The sequence below is a fragment of the Phoxinus phoxinus genome (genome assembly GCF_949152265.1).
Source record: "Phoxinus phoxinus genome assembly, chromosome: 19".
Lineage (NCBI taxonomy): Eukaryota > Metazoa > Chordata > Actinopteri > Cypriniformes > Leuciscidae > Phoxinus > Phoxinus phoxinus.
In genome coordinates, this window is record NC_136894.1 from 12337160 (window position 1) to 12361234 (window position 24075).

Consider the following 24075-nt stretch of genomic DNA (forward strand, 5'->3'; position numbering starts at 1 on the left):
CACTCATCTGCAACAGCTAAATCAGAGCACTGGTAGACTTGAAGAACCAAATAGTTTTAATGCAGCAGAAATTGAGGAGAGACCACGACAAAGCGCTTTGGGTGTACGGTAGTACATATGAAAAGCGCTAAATGCCTCATTCATTCAGAAATCATAATTACTAAACAAGGTTAAGCATATATTACACACATTCAGCACCAAGTCTCAACAGTCTCAAAAATGAATATTTTTTACAGTAACTTTCTTTACCGCTAGAGGGCGCTGAAAGGCTGTTAAAATGGCAATCAATGCTTTAAACATGCATTTTCATGTAACATACTTATTTAACATATCTTAAAGAGTTGGTGAACGTTTTCATAAACGGAGTACCAGATCCACAGTAAATATAGTCAAACGAAGAAACATCAATCCACACCAACGTGTCATGGATTAAGCTATTGACTGGCTGAGATCACACAAATGTCTTTGTCAAATTAAAAATACGATCATGATTGTAACTCGAATTTAATTTAGTAAATTGCTGGTGTTGCGCACATTTACAGAGGCTTAGCACAACAACATGTCTTCCAAAACACTATTACGTAAGGTTGCATTGCACTCTACAAAAATACGAAGCAGCAGCAGCAGTTCTGACATGCAGTGGCCTATATGCACAGGTCACGTGGGTCAAAGCTAATTTCCCTTAAGTAGAAGTGTGCAAACAAAAAGAAAAAGGTGTGTAAACAGAGACATCAGCTGAAAATATCTGCACATGCATGAAACATGACAAGCAATTGATAATGTAGGAAACTGCAAAGACGACTAAACCTCTGCATTGTTGCCAGGACAGTAGTTTAGTAGACTGAACATGCAATACACATGTGCATGATAGCACTTTTTTTTGTAGTTTACTCAGGGACAATAATGTTGTCATTTCAAACACTTGAACTTTTTATTTCCGTTTCCAAAAGTTTGCACTTTCAGGCCCCCAAAACACCGTTGTCGTGTAAATGAACAGCCAAAACACATAAAATGCTTTCCTTTTTTTGTTAAAAACGGTATTGTGTAAACAGCCCCTAAATCTCCAAAAGGAGGACACAACCAATGAATTGTAAAGAACACAGGTTAAGCCTAAACTCGTCACATCCACCCTCCAGTGTTTTCTTCTGTTGACAACACATATTTGCTCCTATTCTCACCATCAATCTAACCTGAATTCAAACTTTAATGGTTGATGACAAAGACTTTTGCCCTCAGTCATTGTGCATTCGGGGAGGGTCAGAGGTGTATTTTTTTTTTTTATCTCGGCTTGTGTTTTATAACTTAACTTAGTGTATAATGTGCCAAGTTGCCAGGCTCTACCATATTAACATAAGAAAAAACAAAGCAGGAAACTAGGACAGTTTGCTTGACAAAAACATACACACACAATGTTAGTTTAAAAAAAAACAGCTTTATTAATACCTCTCGTTCAAAGAAATATAAAAGACTGAGAGTTACTTCTATATTTACAGAGCATAGATTTTGCTTCAAACAAACAGAAACAAATCCTACTTGTACAAATTGAAAAAATATCCCCTGCTGTGACGGTTCAATATTGTGTCAGCAGTAAAGAAAATAGTCCTCTTCATCTCTCAATAATAATCTGTGCAAAGAAAGAATGCATATCAAACACACTGTGTTGCTGCTACATTAAGGCAAACCCCTAGGAACAATACACAAAACTCCTTGGTAAAGTGACAGTGTCAATTAGATAATTTCTCGTTTTAAAAACAAAACCTTTCCTATAGATACCTTTGATCACATCTTCCACAAAAAACAAAGCATAAAAAGGTCAAAATCTCTTAAAATGGTTAGCAGATCATTCAGTACCCTTTAAATTCAAAGCTAATTGCTGGTTGACCATATCTGTGAAAAAGCATTTAAGAAAGAATAAACCTCTGAGGAGCCTTTACGGACCAGGTTTGGAGTGTCGGAAGCTGTTAATCTATATATGAATGGAGGAGATAAGTAGTTCGACAACTTCCTCTACTCAAAAGTGCTGCGAGGGTTTGTATCCCTCGCCATAAATACTTCTTCATTGGCATGGAAACTATGAAGACATCACCTAAAACAAACTCAAATCCACTGCAAAAAACAAAAAAATACATGCTTAAAGTGGACAATGCATATTAAAAACAAAACATAAAATTAAATTAAGAAAACAAAAGCTAATCCCTACACAATACAAATCCTCTTGGGATACAGATTTGTGCAGGTTTATGAGACAAAAATATCAGCTTGAATGTTCTTGCATGCTGTTGCGTATAGACAAGTAAAAGAAAAAACACTTTCAAAGATACATTTATCAGCTCAACTGATACAATTAATTTAAGAGACAAACATTCACAAACATCGAAAGATCACGGTCTCCTCAATGTTTTCAAAAACAACATCAATGAGGAGAAACCCAACCGCCGCGGCGCTCGGACTCTTAGTCTGCCACCGCGTCAACTGAAATCAGAGTCCTGTGGAAAAGTGGTAGGCAAGCTTAGTTTTGGTAGATCTTCTCACTGGTGGAGTAGTCGTTGGTAGTGCAGGTGTGGGCGGCCACCCCTCGGTGGATGGGCTCGGGGCTGTTGCTGCCGCTGCCGATGGTCAGGTTGAGCAGACTGGTGCATGTTGGCAAGTAGACGTGCTGGACGTGTTCCACCTCTGACCGACACACCGGGCATGACTGTAAAGATCAAACAGACTTCAGTCAGCATGCACCGCAATAACATTATTGTTATATAGCTCTTAAATAAAGGTATAAAAGTCTAGTGGTAGATAGTTGCAATTATTAAGGCTGGACATCATATGCCATGCTAAAGTATGAGACAACAGTAGAGATTATTTACACATCGCTTAAATCACGGTAGATTTATTTGCACAGCTATTAACTTAACTTTGTTTAAATGTTGTTGGGCTAATGTGAAGGGATGAGTCTCAAACAAGTCAATAAGATATATAACATGAATCAATAAGATCTATGACATGATTCCGTTTACCTGTTTGTTGAAGTGAGCTTTATCGGTTTTATAATTTTACCGATTTTTTATTATGTTGTAACTAAAATCGTTGGTAACCTAATGTTAAGTTGTTTTGTACTGATGTCATTTATTATGAATAAACCTTTTGGTTTATGTCCATCAAATTATAAATGAAAAGAGAAAATAATCAAAAGAGATGCCTTGCAAATGAAAATGAAAACTAGGCATTACCACTTTGTTATTTAATATATATATAGATGGCCCGCATAGTTAATGCTTAATAAAATTTCCAGAAAAAACAAACATACTAGAGCAATGGTGGCATAAAAGTGTCGGTGATTAAGAAACAGAAAAATCTTTAAATCTTACTGACTCAATTTAAAAAAAAAAGGTAATGTGGTCCAAATTATTAAAAAGTAATTTCTTTACACTTTGAATACATGGGAACAGTGTTGTTATTTTAGTTTTTGATAATTAACAAAAAACATTAGGTGTAAAAATTGATGTCTTGGTAACTATGTTGTGGCTAATATGAATTAAAAAGAAATTAAAGCTAAATGAAAATATTGAAAGAAAACTAATAAGAAAAGCACAAAAGCAAAATAAAAATAAAAGCCAATTAAAAATATGAATAAACACTATAATAGTATATAAATAACATTTAATGCCTAATTAAATCACAATGTATGTGAGTGTACATATCTTAATCATTACTTCTTTTTCTTTACTTGGGTAACGCTTTTAAAAAAAAAAATCACAAATATCATTAATTAAATTGTCACACCAGATGACATTTTACAACCTGAACTAGCCTTGCCTTGTCACAAAAAGGTTTGAACTTTTATATTGTGTTTTATTTAAGCATGTTAGCTACACCACGTGGCTTTGATTTGAACAAAACATTTTCCAAATATATTTAAGAAATTAATATTTAAAAAGATCCATTTAGGAAATACTAAAAGATTATGCCAAGCTACTTTTTTCTTCTGTGTGCTATCATGACAGATTTATCATTAACATTTTTGGTGTAATATCCCCCAAACCCAAATGTTGTCTGACCTGCAGCTGTGTAGCACAGTTCTGGCAGCAGACCATGTGACCGCAGGGGCAGAACGCGGCGTCAATCTCTTCTTCGCAACACAGCATGCACAGCAGCGCTTCCCGGAGTTTCTGCAGCTTCTCCTGTAGCAAGCGGCTCTGCTGGCAGCCCCCGCAGTCCAGCGCCCCCTCCTGGTCACGCGACGGCGAGCGGGACGACGGAGTGCGCTCCCCCGGCCTCGACATCAGGTCCACGATGCCGGCGTTGTACAGCGCGCGTCTGGCGTAGTCGTACACTTCCTTGGAGGTCCGACGGATGTCAAATACATACTTCTTGCCCATGTTAATGTTCTCATTGAGGAAAAGTGAAGCCAGGTGACCCTTGAAATCCCGGCTGTACTGCATCATGACTGCGTTTGTCACAGTGTCGCACCTGCAGATAAAAGCAAGAGTGATAGGTTAGCAAGATAGCATATTACACTATAGCGCATTATCTGCTCAGCGTCTGCAGCTCAAATGATCCATTATCCATCAGAAATAACGGGCTTTTGAAAAGCTGCTGTAGTCATGAAAATGAAGGATGGTGCTGCTTGTTAGAGTTCAAGGGCAGAGAGCAGCGGCTGGCTCGGTTCTTCAACGTCTTGGCAATAAAATCTCTTAGAGGGCTGAAGAAACAGCACCTTACACACCAACACATTTAAAAAGGTGAAAGCAGTTTTATTGCCAGACGTATAGAACACCATCTAGGTTAGATAATGGGAATGTTGCTACAGAGCAACGTCTCAATCTCCTCGAAGATTGAATTCAACTCAAAAGCAATAAAAAATAAGTCAGTTTGGCAGCGAGATCTGGGTCATGCATTTCACCCCATTTATGATCTTCTTTTGCATTGTGACATTATGACCCCCCTCATCCCCCATTTTATTAACTGATTGATTGAGATTTAAGTATTGATTGTATTTTATTTGGATTTTTGTATTTTATTTTAGAGGTACGTTTAAGGCTGACCCACTTGTACAGCTAAATAACTGTTAGTTACTTTATAACATGTTTGACGATGCAAGACGTTTTCACAGCTAGCGGTTTTACAAATAAAAGGTCTTAGTTTGCAATAAAATGCTCAGAGAAAGCATCTAATCCTGTAAAGCACAAAACGCCTCGAACAGAGCAAACTGCTGACACAGAGGCTTTCTACGAAGAAAATACTATAGAACTTTAACAATACCCAGGCCAAAGAGAGATTATTACCTCTCTGTGAGAACAATGCCTAATAAAACAACAACATTTTAAGAGGTCCAGACAGGTAAGCTAAAGCATGTTAGACACTAAGGGCCTGGATCCACAAACAGGGTTTACATTAAGCTAGAATTAGACCTTAGTTCAATTAGGAAATTTAAGTAGCTTTTATAAATATGCTTTAGAAAATAAACCTTGATATATTATTGCAAGTTGCTTTCAGTTAAAACAGCTCAAACATGCATTAAGTCAGGGACTAGGCTTAAGCCTTGTCTGTGAAACCGGGGGTAAAAGCTGCGCACAAGGTGTGTAGTGTCAAGATTGGCAAAGCTGCTTAACTGCACATTAACATGGGAAAATAAATCACGTTTAATAATGTAATAATGCATCATTATGCTCACTGAAGGGTTTTATGTTGCTTTCACCGTATAAATGAGTCTCACCTGTAAAAGGCATGCGTCTCTGTGATCGCCCGGTACAGCCCACTAGCTGCTCGATTACTTATTAACTTGAACAGCAGCACCACACTGTCGCTGGTTTCCTTGGTGACAGTCAAGTACACACTCTTCCCTGATTGCGTGGCAATTTGTATTATGGGATAAGATATCCTGCATTGAAGGGAAAATATGACGCATTACATTCAAAAGGCAGTAATGGCACAAATTGAATTAATGTTACATGACTGATCCGGAGATGTGCTCTGGGTGTCATTTTATGAAAGCACTTTAGGCTGCGTCACCGCATCAAAGTCTAACCTGTTAACCAGGGTGAAGTCCTCTCGGCAGATGGCTATGCCCTCTGGTCCCACTCCGATAGCCAACCTCTGTCCTTCAGCGTCCCGCACCCAGTGCCACTCCACCCCATAATGCTCCAGCAACGACACCAGCTGCAGGGCCTGGTACTCCACAGAGGCCTGGCTCAAACCCTCCAGAGCCTTGTGCTTGGCTATGATACTGCCAAAATCAAGAGACACATTGAGTCACACAAATTACACCAGCTGATCAAGTGAAAAGTAGGAGAGGCACAAGAGTAAAAATTAGAGGTCGACCGATTCATCGGTTTTGCCGATTAATCGGCACCGATTGTTGACTGGTGGAACTATCGTTATCGGCAAAAATATATACCGATAGTTTTTCCTGGTTGCGTCCATTGCTGGAGCGGCTGAGAAGCGCGCGCTGTCATTCATTACACATGTAAGAGCTGAGAAGGGTCTGCTGGCATGATGCAGTACAAGAGCGGCCTCTAGAGGTGTAATAAAAACTCGTGCCTCGTGTTGTTTATTTCGACACGTGATGCTGCGTGCTGCACTGAGAGCACATGCTGCGCGGAGAGCGCTGACATCAGACGCGCGGTTAAAGCACCGACAGCTCAAATGTATGTATACAGTACATTGTCATATCATTATAAAGTGATACATTTGTTGACTAAATGCTGCATTAGTAGAGAAAGAACAGCACAACAGTATGTGTGTTTGCCTTCGAGGCTGAGAGGACGCTAACATTAGTAGTACCTCAAGCGGTTAAAACACTGACAAACATAAACGTAAGTCCGACCCGAATGTTTAATGTCACAATTGTTACCTCTATATTTGCATTAGTTCATATCCAGCTGGTCACTTTTATGCTTTAAATATGCAGAGAAGTTGCATATTTAAAGCTAGAGACGTAAGCAAACTGATATGTTCATACAGCCGACAGAAACATAAACGAATCAGAAAAGCAATCGATTTCGGTTATTTTATTTTATTTTTTTCATCTTCACTTTAATACAAATTTTGTTACTTTTTTATTAATTAAGTTGGCTTGAAAAGAATAGTTACATTTTGAATGTAACTGGTTTTATTTGTTATTTAGAGTATTACTTTTTGTTTCAGTTTGAATGAATGTCTTTTATTGACTTAAATATTTATTCACATTTATATATTTATTTCATTTAGCATGTTTTCATGGTTCAATACAGTTTTTTTTTTTTTATATAATAAAGTTCAGCACTGTTTTACTTGGAGTATTATGTTTGTTTTTATCCAGTATCAATTTGAAAAACTATCGGTTCATTAATCGGTTATCGGCAAGTATGGCCCAACCTAGCTATCGTTATCGGTAAAATCCACTATCGGTCGACCTCTAGTAAAAATCTTTGTTAATATTTGTTCTGAATTTTAGTTTTTGCTATTGCCTTGTCTGACGTGAAAAAACAAACAAACAAACAAACAAACAAACAAACAAACATCGGACCAATACTGAAAGTTGATACTACATTTTATTATGGCTGTAAGTTATTCAAATGAATTCAATCTCCAATATAAAACTGTGATACAAGTCACATTAAAACTTTAAAAAGAGAAACAAAACAATTAGAAAAAATTATAATTTCTGCCAAATCAGACTAATACAGGAAATTATTATTATAATATAGTTGAATACAGTATGACAATAATTAAAGTTTACAATAACAATTTTATATAAAGTGTTTTAATATAAATTAATATAATAATTTTAATATACCATACTATCGGTAGCTGACAATTACTTTTATGGCCAATAACGACATGATTTTAAACTGTAACCTGAAATCGACTTCCATTATCAGCCAAAAACAAAGACTCGTTCAGATAATTTCAAAAGAAAATGTTACTATGAGAGAAACCAAAAAAGTCTCCAATATTTTATGCACGTCTAGCAAAAACAAGTCAATAAATTAATTAATAAATAATCATTATATCAATCACTGACAAAGTCCATGGCTTTGTGTTAGCCTGTATGAAGCTCTTTGATTTTCCTCATGTTAGCATTAGTCTTAATTTGATTTGATGACAATAGTGATTAATCACTAGAGACAGATTTCATTAATCCACTTTGATTGTATTTGATTAGGTCATCTGTTATCCAACCAAAACAAGTTAAAGAGTCTGAACAGAACTCTACAAAAGGAGCACTGTAATTAGTCAAACACTATTAGGAGAGCTTTGTCAACAACCACACAGCCCTGGATCAGAAGTATGCATGAGAGCACAGATTAGAGCTCAGCTCCGTTGACTTGTAAGTAACCAACCACCTAAACGCCTAACAACCAAAACCAAAAAAAAAAAAAAAAAAAAAAAAAAAAAAAACACAACCTTTACCCCATCTTATCAATATCTTGAGAAAATACAGTTTAAGCTTCTCCTGGATGGCGGTTTGTGGGATCTGCAATTCTATTTCAACAAGCTGTGGGTTTCAGTATAATTGTTAATTTTGAAAAGCATTTATTTTTTCATTTATATATTTTTAATACATATTTTTCAGTTTTTTTTTTTTTTTTTTTTTGCATTGCATATGTTCATAACAGATGTGGGTACATCTGAAATAAATGGTACGTTTTCATATTAAAATGCGTAGCTAAATACATTTACATTCTTTCTGATAAAATGCACTACCATTCACAAGATTGGGGCCAGTAAGATTTTTTTTACATTTATTTTTAAAGAATTTAACACCCATTCACCAGGGACAATATGATCAATGAACATTAAATATCTGATATTCCGATAGTCAAATATATGCATGTGGATGCGTTTTGTTGTTTAAACATCTTTATAACGATTACGTTAGTTGAGCTGTATGCGCGATGGGCGCCGCCATGTTAGTTTGTGCCACAGTTCAGAGAATCGGATCTGTTGGATTTACAAGTCATGAATTCATACACTTCTCCCGAAATACATGAAAGTAAGTGGCCGGTGAACTGGGAGAAGAATAGAGTAGACTTTAAAGTTACTGATATCTGGTATGAATAAAACATGTCTAATTATAATGGAAATGATTATTATTGCCGCTTCCATAGACATCAAAATGTATTTTACAAACTCTAAATGTATTGTCTTTTTAGTACGTGAATTTATATGTTTGAAACTTAAAATAAACATGATGTGGTTGAAAACACTGAAAAGTTGTGATATGACATTAAAAAAGGAAGTATGTAAAGGGTTAAACCCAGAACACATTTAACATCATCATAAAAGCACGATAAAAATCCGATGCGATTGGCGTGTTGTTTACCTGTTGATGGTGGCTTGGCTGGGCTCTGTGGCACAGAGTTCAGTGTACCAGTACTTGGCTGTGTTCTGGTTATAGTCCCCGAACTCGGCCTGGGCCAGGAGGGCGCTGAGCTCTTCGGCTTGTTCGGAGCACATCCGCAGGTGTCCGCGGTGCAGATCCTCTTTCACATGCATAAAAAACAGGTGCCTGTAGAGCGAAAGAGACAAACAAAAGAAAGTGTGAGCTTGTTATGGACGGAAGCAGGTGGTACTGTGGAAAGTGAGGGAACCACATACGGATGTGGACAGGTGGTACAACAGGATATACACAGACTGAAGCAGGTGATGGAGAACTTGAATTACAAACACATCTTCCATATGTTCACACATGCTGCATCCAACTAGCATTTCAAAATAAGATCCGTGAATAGATATCATTTAGGTGAATGGTCCCTTTAAAAAGGGAACAGTGAAAACCAGAAGTGGGCAAATTAATTGGAAAATAGCAAAAGGTCAAACAAAAAGCAGTAATGACGGTTTCCATTCCAAATGGACACTTTCACTTTGAAAACAAAAAAGGGGAACTTTGCATTCGTGCGTGAAGTGGTTTGACTTTTGCTCCAGTCTCTTTGTTATCTCTCTTATCTGGCAGCGAAACAACTGAGGTTATACGGGCTCTAATGCATAACCCCGCCGGCGTATTACTAAAAGATAAGCATGCCGTCTCACTACTGACATAAAGCTGACACAAATCCCCAATAGCTGTAATTCAGGAGTGCTAATCGTGTGTTTTACTGAAGATAGATCTCCTTTCAGCCGTCTGTGGGACTGTCAGTATTTGTTCTCTGATCGATCAATGGTAGGAAAGTCTCAAGGATAAAACTTGACATTAAAGTCACACAAACCAAGCTAGCAGCCGTTAGACCGGTGGTTTGTTATTATCTTATCTTTTTATTGATTGATTCTCTCTATAAGGGAATGTTTTTCACCTTGACTAGGCGTTAGACTGCTTCCTGCTCAGCTGTCAATGAATAGATAGACAGAATAACTTAACCACCTTGCAATAGTCAACAAGGTATTTGCACAAGTCACTGAATGATGATTAGACGAGCAGTACATGAAAAACATTACTATGAATCAAAAGTAAAACCGAAACAAACGTTTGTCATTATATATTTTTTAGGGCTGTCAAAAGATTAATCACGATTAATCACATCCAAAATAAAAGTTTGTGTTTACATAATATGTGTGTGTGTACTGTGTATAATTATTATGTATAAATACACACACAATCATGTATATATTTAAGAAATATTTGCATTTATATAGTGTATATACATTTATATTATGTATAAATATGTTATGTATAAATATAACACATTTTTCTTAAATATATACATGATTGTGTGTGTTTTTATATATATAAATAATGATATACAGTACACACATATATTATGTAAACAAACTTTTATTTGGGATGCGATTAATCGTGATTAATCTTTTGACAGCCCAAATATTTTTTTCTTTTATATTTGAAATCATACTCTAAGGAAAAACAAATAGAAATGCAAGTATGAAACAAATGTTTGGTTGCATTTCTGCATCATACTAGAGTTAAAATAAAACAAATGAGATATTCTAACACTAATAATAAAAATAATAAAGTTAACACCAATAACCATTTTTTTGTTATTATTAATAAAGTGTAACATTATTATTATTGTTATTAATGACCTTATTTTATATTATTAAGACCAATAACTTCACTTTAAATACACTAATATAAAATACAATATTTATTTTAAAATGTATTATCAAATGTTTGTGCAGTTGTATGACTGCATCATACTTCTGTTTAGGGAAAAACAAGTTGAAGTTTCTTGTACAGTATCAGTGGTTCATCTGCGCCAGTGGTTCTTCACAAACCAGTTAAACAGCATCATGGTAAACTTCTGCCCAAACCTCTCTTCTTCCTGTACTAACCAGCTCCGGCTCCTTTAGTAAGCCAATGAATATCTGACCCAAAGACCTTATGTCCCCATAACCTTATGTCCACTACGAAGTCCCCTGAGATGAGGTTTGGAGACCAAACAGGGCTGATGTTTACCCCAGCATGCCTCTGTTCCCCCAGCCAACAGAAGAGCACGGGAACACCGAAACAGGCTAAGAGACATTCCTGCTCTGCTCACATAGGCGATGGCTCTTTAGGAAAACAAACAAATGGCATATCAGTTTGCGCAGTGCGGCCGACAAAAGCCCTGGACTGATAAACATTGACTTTGGATGAAAAAAGGACATTATAAAAAAGGCGGAGAACGAAACATTTGAGGATTCATGGGTTAGACAAATAAACAGGACCTGCAGTTTGACAAAGAAAGTCTCGCCCGGCCTGACGAGACACTTCCCTGTGGTGACATCAGACTCATGTGATGAATTACCTGGCAGGCAAAACAAAGGAGGCTGACGGGGGCAGGGAGGGAGGCGGGGAGAGGTTACTAGCGGTCAAACTCAAGCTACTCCAGGACGGAACGTGCCGCGCTGGTTCAGTCAGGCTCCTTAAGTGACTAATCTTAGAAACACTCAGCTGTGCTGATGCAGTCACTCATCATCAACAAACACTGCCACACAATATGATCATTCACTGTGAAGGCTCCACACAGGCGGACAAGGATTAGTTAAGGAGATGCATTAAAGTAATATGCCACTAGAGACCATGTTACAGTGAATTGACCATTGTTACCAAAGAAGCATGATTCACAAAAACTAAATGACCAGTGGAAATATTAGAGCTGCGCAATTAATTGATAAACGAATGTAAAATATATACTCTTTCAATGTACACTACCAGTCAAAAGTTTTGAATGGGTAATGTTTTTAAAAGTCGTCTTCTGCTCACCAAGGCTGCATTTATTTGATAAAAAAAAATAAAAAAAATAATATTGTGAAATATTAGTACAATTTTAAACAGCTGTTTTCTATGTGAATATAGTAGTGTAATTTATTCCTGTGATCAAAGCTGAATTTCCAGCTGAATAAAAGCTGAATAAACATTTCTCATTATTATCAATGTTGAAAGCAGTTACTTACATTTCAGAATTATTTGATGAATAGAAAGTAAAAAAACAACAACAGCATTTATCTTAAATGGAAAGGTTTGTAACATTAAACACTACCGTTCAAAAGTTTGGGGTCAGTGAGAATTTATATTTTATTTTTTGGGGGGAAATAACAAATACTTTTATTCATTAAGGATTAATTAAATTGATAAGTTACAGTAAAGACATTTATTGTGTTACAAAAGATTCTATTTCTGATAAATGTTGTTCTTTTGAACTTTCTATTAATCAAAGAACCCTACTTTTTTTTTTTACACAACCGTGCTAATAATGAATGTTTTTTGAGCACCAAATCAGCATATTAGAATGATTTCTGAAGGATCATGTGACACTGAAGACTGGAGCAATGATGCTGAAAATTCAGCTTTGATCACAGGAATAAATTACATGTTAAAACATATTAAAATAGAAAAGTTATTTTAAATTGTCATAATATTTAAAAATACAGAGAGTAATATTGTTAATCAAATAAATGCAGCCTTGGTGAGCACTTATTTTAAAAATATAAATCTTACCGATCCGAAACTTTACTGGTAGAGTATTTAAGTCCCGCAAAGGTATGCTGAATGGACTTTTTTTTCCCCCAAGGGAAGACTTTTTAAGCTAAGAGCAGCTGCTTGTGGTGGAGTCTAGTGTCTTAAATCCATCAGATTAGTGGGGTTGAGGGGTGGGGGGTTGGGGGCCACAGGTGTGCTCCACTCTCTCGCACCAACTGTTTAAATCACTTCATGGCCCGTTCAAGTGTGTACGTGTGTACAGCATTCATGTTATAAAGATATGATTGTGTGTGGGTACATAAACTGCAAAAAAAAAAAAAAAAAAAAAAAAAAGTACAAACATGTGCAACTTTATTTTAACTTCCTAAATCATCTGAGAAGTAGGCTATGCTACTCAAACCACAGAGTTCCTCACACAAAGACAAAGAAACAAATCACATTGCAGCAGGAGAACTTGATCGCGTAACTGGAAGAATTCAATTAAAAACGCCTGCACCCTTCTGCTGACAAGAAATGGGTCATGCCGTGATATCTGAGAGAGCTTGAGCTTTGCGAAGGAGGGCTTTTGTGGGTTTGAGGTTTTGGCTTCAAATGCAGTGCAACTTTCTGCAGAATTTCCTCTGATGTGTGGCTGAAAAGTGAATCACGACAGGCAGCAGAAAATTATTTTAGAGTTCACAAAGTTTATGGCACTTTCAAATTAGCTGATAGGAGGTTTGCGAGACATTTAAAGGGTTTATATAGGCTGAAGGTTGGCAAGATTGTAAATATGGTTTTATTGAACTAGCTTGAAAATGTGAAATATTTTTAAACATTTCAGACACAAACCTACAGAGCCACTAAAGGGATATGGTGGTGGAAAAAAACATTTCTAAGCTTTTGCTTTCTCTCGCAGAAACTTTGCTTTTTCTTGCAAAACTTTCACGTTCCCCAGAGAAATCTTTGCGTTCCCTTGCAAAGAACTCAGTTTTGCGAGAGAACGTAAAAACATTGGCTAATTTATTCTCCCACACCATGTCCCTTTAGGTGGTCCGTACAAACCGGTTTAAAGTTGTAAGATTAACTTTTTAACTTAATTTAAACTTCTAGAATTCTGGTCACTAATTTGGCTAAATTCTCTCCCTACTAAATTGCCTTGTCTTCTCAGACTCAGGCAAAGTCCTCGTGGGGGGGCCAGATGTTTGGGGGTCTGACGCGAAGAACAAAACATTCCTGTTGTGAAAATGAAACGAGAAGCTTCTGCCCGGAGACTGCAACAAAGAGGGCAATCCGCACAGGAGTTTCATTCTATTCAGGCGCCCTTTGAAACAATGTGGTTTCAGAGTTAGTCAAATAACATTGCTGTGAGCCATGCGTGTAGCTGGGGTTACTCTCAGTCAACGAACTCAAGTAAACCCTGCCATGCATCACAGGTAAACACCTCCTCGCTAGCCCACAAAGTGTTAATCATCATTCGCTCAAGCAAGAAAATTCAGATGAAAACTGAAGCAACAACAGGCATTCAAACAAAGATATCCTTTGTGAGCAAACGCCTCTGGCAAGTGATGCATTCAGCATCGATTTGGCAAAAGGTAATAATGCTGTGGGCCAAAAATAAAATAAAAAAAATAAATTAAATTGGGTGCGGAGACAACCTATCATCCTTCCGGAGAAATTCACACTCAGCTTAAATAGGTGTAGGTTACTACAGTTCATCTACAAACGCGGTTAAACCTGCTCTGCTGTCACAGCGCATGTAATCCAGTAAACAGAGACAACAGAGCTCTAGTGTTTTAATTCACAGAATAACTATAAAAAGAAAGAGGAAGTGTGCAAGATGCAAACTCAAAACTGAACATTCACATTCATTGTATTTTCATAAATAAGCTTACATTTAAATTTCTATCCGGTTAAATATTGCACTAATGATTTCACCACTTTTATTTAACAAAAAACAACTGCATCATAAAAGACTCGACAGAAATATGACTTTTTGGGGAACGGCGCAGTCACCTTTTCAGAGTTTTTTTTTTTTTTTCAGGTTTGTTTATTCCATTTTTAATTTTGTGATATTCCAACTACCATAGCTACATTAATGGAGAGAAACAAGTGAAAAATAGAAAAAGTAATTAACTATATATAAACAACAAATAAAAGTGTATATGTATGCATACACACACACATACATATATATGAGAAGTCATCACAAGTTCATCAAAATATGCTTCAGAGTTATTGGTACAAAGGATTTTAAAAATGTACTTTCCACAGGATTGATTTCACAAAGTTTATTTGTCCTACACTAATCCCATTTGGCTTGTCATTGTTTTTTAGGATATAAGGGTTTATAATGGGTTTGAGCTCTGGAGGTGGAATAGGGCAGGAATTCACGTCAACAAAAAATAGAGGGGAATGAGATCTTATTGGTTGCAATCCAGATTTGAACTTGCATTTCCCATGTTAGCACCACATCTCAACATTTCAATGTATGGCTCTGACAGAAACGGCTTGTTTTGTGATCCATACACAAAGCTTCAGGAGGATCTTGTGTGTCAGTCTTCCTGCGGTAAAGAGGTAATCGGGAGCTTACTGGGATTGCTGGTGACCTTGTTGTCAGAATTGGATGTGGGGTGAGAGTGGTGAGAGGTGTGTCTCGGCAGTTGTCTGTTTGAGATCACGTTGACCCCGAATAGCACCCGCTCTCCAGTTCCTGCTGACAACACCCAGGGCCCTGACTGTGAAGATAACAAGACCTGAGATCACAGCGGCATGTTTTGCATATTTGCAGGCGTAAAGAAAACCAGTGGTGTTGCAAGTATGAGAGCTCTGTAGATGTTTTCATGTTTCTGAACAAGAACCAAATAGCCAGGGTAAGAGAACGTCCGTGGCTTAATCTTTTAAACATTATTCGCTGCTCTTCCCACGGGTCGAAGCTAAACCAGTGCACCGATTAATGTTTAAAAGACCCCTTCTCTTATTTAAAGTGAAGTGCTGTGCCTCTGCTAATGGTGCTGGTCTCTGTGGATCAACAGGATCATTCAGTCCTGATGAGAATGCTAAACACTCAAGCCCTCTAAAACAATACAGGCATCTTTACACAAGCCTGGCACGTATAGCATGTCATAAAGACTAACTAGAGCATAATCATAAGCATGCAACTATTATTGAGTGCTGACTACTAACAATGACCTCATTTCTCCCCCATAACACCATAAATGTTAGCTGTGCATAGTCAAACCCACTATATTTCAGCCAAAAGTTGCCTTGAGGATGGGTTAATGAGATTTGACAATTGGTGACTTTAACGCCCCTACACGCCACAAGCTTATGCCACGTCAGCGAATGCTGCCAAATCTATTGATTTTAATGGTGCGTAGCAGGGATACAGATGAAAAATACAAGGGATTGTGAAAGCGGTGCTGATACACATCAATACAATGTTTTTAAAATAAATACCATTTTCAAATAGACAAAGTTATAAATAAAACCGATTATTGGAGCAGAAAATACCATTTCAGTATTTGTACTTCAAAATTTCACTTTTATTTCAATGTCTTACTTGCAGTTTCTTCGTAGTTAATTGTGCAATTTACTATTAATTTCGGTTTCTACAAAACAAAAACAGCAAAAAAACTGTTTTGGTCGATCGGATCCCAAGTGGAAGGCGCTAAATACAGGTGTAAACAGGATCTAAAACGTTTTGAGCTCGTCTACTTTCGACGACTTCCAGAGGTGGTCTGGAAGCGACCTTATAGAAAGCTTGATAGCCAGATGGTAAACTGTCAGCTGGAGACCCAAGTTTGGTTTGAAGACGAGAAACATACCAAGCACAATGTTCTCTCACCATTCCCGATTTCCAACACTTGCGGCTATCGGAGTAGAAACAAAAACTGATGCTCTGTTTTTCTGTCTTCTCCGGTCGCGTTTATACGTAAATTGCATGAAATTTATTTTGTCCATTAGATCGAAAGATCTGGAAAAAACCCATACATTTACCCGGCCATAGATCCTGCCCATAAAGTAATCAGGACAGAAGTGGTTGAAAGTGGACAAGAGACGGAATAAAATGTGTATGTGTCTCCCTCTTCTACTTGTGATCTGATCTACCAATCGAATCTTAATACCAGGTGTAAACAGGGCTTGAGATAGCATGTGCGTTGCCAGAAAGCGTTTTAAAAACATGTCGGCTAACACTTGGTTTTACGGGTGTGTAAACATCTGATTATGCAAACATAAAATAGAGCAGGACGGATTAAGAGATGCTGTTTTTGGGGGGGTGGGGATTTCTTTAACACATGCAAGTGATTGTGGTTCAGAGAAGAGGTTGGGGCGACTCTGATCCTCAAAGGATCCAGTAACGATGTAAGCAGGATTAGGCCCTCAAGGCTGGTGTTTATATCTTTAAACTGTGCCTCATTTGAGGATTTTCCCCAGCTAAAAAAAATTTCAGTCGTTTGTGCTGAATCATTTTGCCGTACTAGTAAACATTTCTTAAAACTGGCAATCATCCATCAGCACTCTCCACAGAGGAAGTATAAAGATCTATTTTTGGAAGATGCACTTATACTAATGAACATGAGGAACTGTCATAATAACGGACTACAGCAGCTAGCCTTTCCAATCGGCCGGCTCTGTCTTATATAAGCGGCTCTTCTGCATTCAGAGGCCTGTGCACTGTTTAGTGCATCTTACATAACAGAACAGACAGCGATAGAATGGAAGTAGAGAAAGTGAGAAAGCCTGAGCAGATTTCTAGTCCTGGACAGGTGCTGAGGTGCAGCAGGGGTCGGTGCACGACCCTTTCTCATTCTGACATTTCCGACTCGGGATTCTGTCAAGGCACACATACATTTTTGTTTTTTTGAATGGGCTAAGGCAGAGAGTAGATATATCATATTCATGAAAAAAAGTCTCTTCCTCTTACAAAGTAGTAAAGATTGTTTTAAGAATGAAGTTGAAAGTAAAAAATCATGTCACCAAGCCCTCGTTTTTTAGACCCTCTCAGCTTCATTCTGGTCCGTAACGCCAACTTATAATCACAATCCAATCATTATCTGACAGATAAAGCCTAGTTCAGCAAACATTTGTTTGTGTTAAATACTCTGTTTCACTCATAAATGTGCCACATTATGGAAGCAAAATGGCTTATGAAGGATGTTCTATGTTGATTTTAAAGTATGTATGTTACACCACCATTTCAATGCCATGATACATGAAAATGGTAATCAAATGGTATTACCATTTTGATACAGTCACTGAATCATGGTACGGTCTCAGTACTTTTTTGTAACTTCAAGGAACAGGTCGAATCAGCCCCTCTCGTACCTGTTCCCAATGTGCATGTGCGCTCAAGAGCTAACTAACTTCTAGCCATAAATCATCACTTAGGTGCTATGAATCAGTTTTACAGGGAAGTTTGTAATACCATGGCTGCAAGATGTTGACGCAGTTTCTAAGATAACAAATCAAAAGTACCAGACACAAGACAGAATGACAGACTTCATGCGCATGCACGATTCCGCTTAAAAATTCCCTGTAGGGAAAATCATGTGGCTTCAGGCTCCTTTTGTATGAGTGTGTGGTAAATACATGCCACAACTCACTGCCGGTCGATGGGCAGAGGAACGCAGTGACGAAGTAGGGCATAGGTCATTGCACAAACAAGGTTAGAGAACATGACCTTTGTAGCCAGAAGCAGGGCCGCATCATGCATGCATATGCGCGCACACACACACAACAGTGCCAAAGAGAAAACAAAGGACTGTTTTCATGTGATAGCAGCCTGTGTTACACTCAGAAATGCCAGGCAGCCATCCATATTCTGCCATGGGCGTCACTTTCTCCATTTAGTCCAATAAAGTTTACTCAATATAAAACCCTTTCGCGTTTGTGTCAGTGTTATTTAAAGGAAAGCACGAATATTACAATTCTTACAAAATATTTTAAAACAGAAACCATTATATTGAATATTTCACAATATTTTACTCAAATTTTTAATAATAAAAAAAGAAGCCTCAGTGAGTAAAAACTATTTTAGAAATAACTGGACTTGTGGGAAAAAGCAACGCCCATAATGATGGCATGTGAAAGTGTAGCATACTACAGTTTGAAATGTTTCTGGTTGTTGAACTACATATTTTCCAAAAAATGCAAGTAGTTTTCAGTGCACTGCGCAGTTAGCAATATGCTAATATTCCATTCTGAAAACTTCCAGCTCCAGCCACATATAAGCCATAAAGCCGGTGTTCATTGTAATTCAATATGCTTTATATTTGCTCTACCCAATATTAAATCTCAGCCTGATCAAAGCTTTGCTCTTGAATAAAAGTCTCAGCCTCCCCGCCATCTAAAATTTTCCTAACACGTCAGCCTTCACACTTTCACACAGAGTAAGCCGTTTTTGTGCCCATTTAGAAGGCTGTCCAGGGTGGCTTAACAGCTTGAATGATATTACATGCGGAAGCTCTGGGGGTGTGACGTCCCCCTCACATCAAGAAATCTTGTGGAAAGAAGCACACCACATGCAACTTATTTGAACGGTTACGATAATTAAGAGTTAGGATAATTAACATTAATGTTTCTCCTCCCCCCCAAAAAACATCCTTCAATCCTACCATCCACCATCTGTCAGTGACCTCTGCTAATCTCCCTTAGGTCACCAGAAGGCCATCTAAACCAAAAAAAGTGGCTTCGAAATCACAAAGCCTTAGAAAAGGACACTATCCAGTAACCAGGAAACGGAAGCAAGTGCACATGCACACGCTGCCCTGCCAGAGATGTTCTGCCCAGAGGACGCACGGCTGTGGGAATGACCGCGGGAGCTGGCACGCAAGTCCACTTCATTTTATTGAAAAGGACCCAGCAGAGCTTGGAGCGCACAAAACGCAGGGCTCCAAAACGGAGCAGCTATCAAATAACAGCACACAGCAGATACCGGAGGAGAGGGTTCACTGTGGGGTTGAAAGTAGTACACTGCAGGTACATACTCACTGCAAAGACACGCACAAGCTGAAGCTAATGCAGTACGAATGAGCAGGTCACGGGAGACCCTATTTATAACATCAAACAAGGAGAGAAAGTGGAAAAACAAGTCAACAAAAATGTTAACACCTGTCTGTTCCACTCTTTGTCAGAGACAAACATTTGTGGGACCAGCGTCCTGACAAAAAGAGTTAATTTACATGACAAGAATTCTATCTACCCAGTCAAATTATCTTCAGACTTTCTGAAGAGTCACCAGAAGGCCATCTTTGTCATGACAAGAGTAGAAAATGTATACGACATAACTAAACGGACAAGGATTTCCAACTAGTCTCATCTTTACACATACTGAATAATGCTTAAAGGGTTAGTTCACCCAATAATAAAAATTCTGTCATTATTTACTCATCGTTCCAAAACCGCGTGTCTCGACTTACTTCTGCCTAAAACAAAATAAGATATTTTGGGAAATGTCAGGGGTTTTATTTTTGTCCATACAATGGAAGTCAATGTGGTCACCAAAACTGTTTGGTAACCAACATTCTGAAAAATATTTCATTTTTGTTCCACAGAAGCAAGTCAGTCATACAGGCATGAAACATCATGGCAGTAAATGACAGAGTTTTCAGATTTGGGGCAAACCATCCCGTCAAGTCATGCGTCTATACTTTCAAAACAGTATGCGTTTTAACATTGTTAATAATGTGTTGCCCATCTACGGTTTTCCTTGTTTAAATTAAATTTGGTCAAGAATATTGTGCCACAAATGTTGCCACTAAAGTTGTACTTGTATACTTGTTTCCTTTAAGCTGTGCTCCACATTTGTCTCAGACAAAAAAAAAGTAACAACTCTACAGTCAGAGTGAATAAAAGAGCACGAGGAGGAGGTGGTGGGGACTCTGTCAGCTCAGTCTCTGTGGGCTGGAGTCTTTGAGCAGGGGGATCGCATTTCCTGCTGCTGCTCATAGTACAACGACCTATAGTAACCCACAGGGAGCAGGGTTACTACAGGGCAAACCACTGTACGGAGAAAAAAAAAAGTTTACAGGCTACTGTGCAAAGTGCTCTCTCTGCGCAAGACGCATGACTTCAGCTGATGTGAGGCTCAAAGAACAGGCATAAAACCAGCATTGTTAAATGAATATTTAATATGTAACTTGCCCTAGATTTTGCGGTAATATCTTAACACATGCACACTCCAAAATCAAGACATAGCTCAAGTCGGGCATGGAATTCACATTAGACCGAGAATGGAAGGAAAACGGCTTTACTTCCCGTAATCTCACAGAAAACAATCACACACCCACATGCTCAGTTGTGTTTCTTACTACCGTTTTTCTGACATCTTGCACTGTATTGAACGGAAGTCTAAAAACATCTCTACTCACAGACGGTGAAGAAATGTTTTCAGCCACAACTTCCTTAAACACTATTCATTTTCTTTTCGTGATGCACATTTTGCTCGTACATGCGTTTTTGTGTACGTACCTTGTCTGCTCCTGCAGAATTAGGTGAGGCTCCACAAAGAACTTCACTCTGAGCCGTAGTCTGCAAGGCGTGATGTTGTCCATCTGCTGGGAGATTCTGTTCCTCAGGTTCAGCCACAGGTTTTCTCCCTTACTGCCAGAAAACTGCAGCCCAAAGTAATCCACCTCAATAATTCCCAACTTCCGACATACCTGTCACCAAGAGACAGATTTCATACTGTTAAACATTTGGTTTCTTCTCACCATCAAATGTCATTGCATGGAAAAGAGCAGCTTGGACAATCTTCTCAACATCTTTTGTGTGCCACGGAAGTGTCATTTTTAGTTTTTGTAACATGATAATTACTCATCCTTTTTTGTGGGCGAACAATTCCTTTGAAGTCTTCATGAAACAGAAGTTGCGATAATCTGTTCTACATTGTGATCTATATCTGAGCAAAATGGCTTCTCCAACGAGAAAAAAGTATGATGGAAAAAAGTATTTTTTCCACCGGGAATTGATCATTGGATCGTGTGATCTCATGTGTTTGACAGGTTGTCTCGTCTTTGCGCCAGTAAACACATCACCAGAGAATATACGTAGTTGCAAGAGGGATGCAAAGTTATTTTAATTACTAGGGCATATGAATAAAAAAATAAAAACCATGTGCATGGATACTGCAATATTCCATAAAAAAAGTGTTTAAGTCACATTATGCATCGACTTTACTAAATGTATCCATTTATTTAGTACAAGCATGATTTTAAGATAAATTAAAAGATAAAAATGAAAAAAGAACACTGTTTAATTTAACAATCGAGATAAATAAATGTACTTATTACTTCTAATACTTATTACTAATAGAAACAAGAAAAATCCCCTTTAAAGGGCAAATCTGAAGAGGCAAAATTACACCTTTAAAACACTATTCAATAGTCAGAAATAAACGTTGTTTGTTTGTTGACGTCATGCCAGCTACCCTGCCTACAGTATATTCATTGTGAGAAAGAGATCAAATGATTAAAATAGATTTTACATTTTATCTTAGATAAAAATTCTAAAAATAGATATTTTTCATAAGAGTCAACTGAAAAATAAAGAATTCTAAAAGAGATCAATCTATCACACAGTTCACCAAAATATGCTTCAGTGATAATGGATTGAGGGTCATAAAAGAGGATCTTCACCAGTTAACAGAAACATATGAGTTAGTCTAGAGTGCCCTATTCGACAGCGGGTGTATGCAATATCAATAAACTTTGTCAAGTTCATAAAAATATCCTGAGATGACATGCTGAACAAGAGAAATTCGTTCATTAAGCTGAGCCTCGTTGACATGAAAGCACAACGTTCACCTCTTATGCCAATTTGATTTCTTAGTTTTCTAAACTGCTGCTAGACTTAAAACGTTTTAGTTGCGTAAAAATCCTAATACAAGTTCAGGGATGTCCCTAAAACATTTTGGCCTAGCTTGATTAAGTATAACGTGTTGAAAATGCTTTCACTTTGTCATTTACGTTGGAGGAAATGCAGAGCCTCCACGCACGAGCCAAACATCTGCTGCTGTAGCGAATGAACTTTAGTAACCTCGAGCATGCCATCACACATGCACACTATCGTTTAGAGTACCCAGACATCTCTTTCTCGAAAAACAACAAAGGTAAATGTTTCATCTTCAACATACCGTGTCTGTTAATTATCATGCAAAATAATTTTGTTTGTTTAGGAACGATTATATAGACTAACATTTGATTATTTTGCCTTCTTCAGGCACAATTCGAATCATTTAAAGAGAAAAATGAATGTGACTCAAACACTCAAAGATTTTAAGCACATTCCAAATATAATTTGTAATCTTTACCCAAAAAAAACGCATGCAATCAGATATGTTGATATTAAGTTTCCATGTGCCTCATAAATTCATTCATTCTGCGCTCAGGCTTCAACTTTTGATTTTCAACATTTGTGTTTATATTCTGTGGAATAATGCACGAGCGCTAATCGGATAAAAGGCACATTTCAGACGCGTTTAATAAGAAACATCACAGACTTTCATTCATGATATGATCTTACCTTATTCAGACAGTCCTCTCCGTTCGCCTTTGCGTCCACTTCAATCTCCATCACCACCGCATCCGGTCGAGTTACATGGCAGAGCATTTTGGAGAGGTGTTTTGTCTTTGGTCTACCCGTCCTGTATGAAAAAACACTACAAACAGCTCTCACTGTTGTCCTCTCTAAGCACCCTACATCAGCCCTCGCACACTTTCCTCAAGCCTTCTGTTATCTGTTTCTCTCTGTGGCCCATCGCTTCCTGCTCTATATAAATGAAGCGCAATTTAAACCCCGCCCACTCCCACCACAGCCAATCACACGAGGCGTATCAAAGCGGACAGCGAACGCTCTGACAGCAACAGAGAGCCCTGCCATGTTCATTTAGTAGTGAATACAATAGACACCACTAGCGTCCCCTACAGGTGCTTTACATTTATCATGAAGATGCTGATAATAAATATTGAAAAAAGGACAATACAAAACAAAATTAAAAGAATATACATTACAAATTATAGCCCACTACGTAAACATGACCAGTATGCACACTAAAGCAGACTCTAGGCTATGGCCTACTATGTAACATCACATTACAGATCACATAACCGTGTAAACAGAAAACCCCTCTTCCACTATATTTTTCATCTGATATTCAAGGAATTCATTAAGGTGCCAATGATAATTTATTTATTTTCCTAATAGCCTAG

The 24075-nt window shown here is 37.8% G+C and overlaps 1 protein-coding gene across 1 annotated transcript; it reads right to left on the bottom strand.

Annotated features, from left to right (window-relative positions):
* Positions 1-1421: 1421 nt before the first annotated feature.
* mylipa (myosin regulatory light chain interacting protein a) lies at positions 1422-23739 on the bottom strand. The gene is made up of 7 exons (XM_079589765.1): positions 23390-23739; positions 21338-21528; positions 9299-9484; positions 6020-6217; positions 5708-5872; positions 4050-4461; positions 1422-2695 (listed from the first exon to the last, which is right to left on the bottom strand). The coding sequence occupies exons 1-7, from the start codon at positions 23474-23476 to the stop codon at positions 2510-2512; spliced, it is 1425 nt and encodes a 474-aa protein (XP_079445891.1). The 5' UTR covers positions 23477-23739; the 3' UTR covers positions 1422-2509.
* Positions 23740-24075: the final 336 nt, after the last annotated feature.

What these genes read in the sequence shown, in the direction of transcription:
- mylipa (XM_079589765.1), bottom strand. Translation starts at nt 23,476, where the DNA reads ATGCTCTGCCATGTAACTCGACCGGATGCGGTGGTGATGGAGATTGAA. An exon ending in ATTCTGCAGGAGCAGACAAG is followed by an intron (nt 9,485 to 21,337) that starts GTACGTACACAA and finishes TTCGCTCTACAG; the next exon opens with GCACCTGTTTTTTATGCATG. An exon ending in GACTTCACCCTGGTTAACAG is followed by an intron (nt 5,873 to 6,019) that starts GTTAGACTTTGA and finishes CCTTCAATGCAG; the next exon opens with GATATCTTATCCCATAATAC.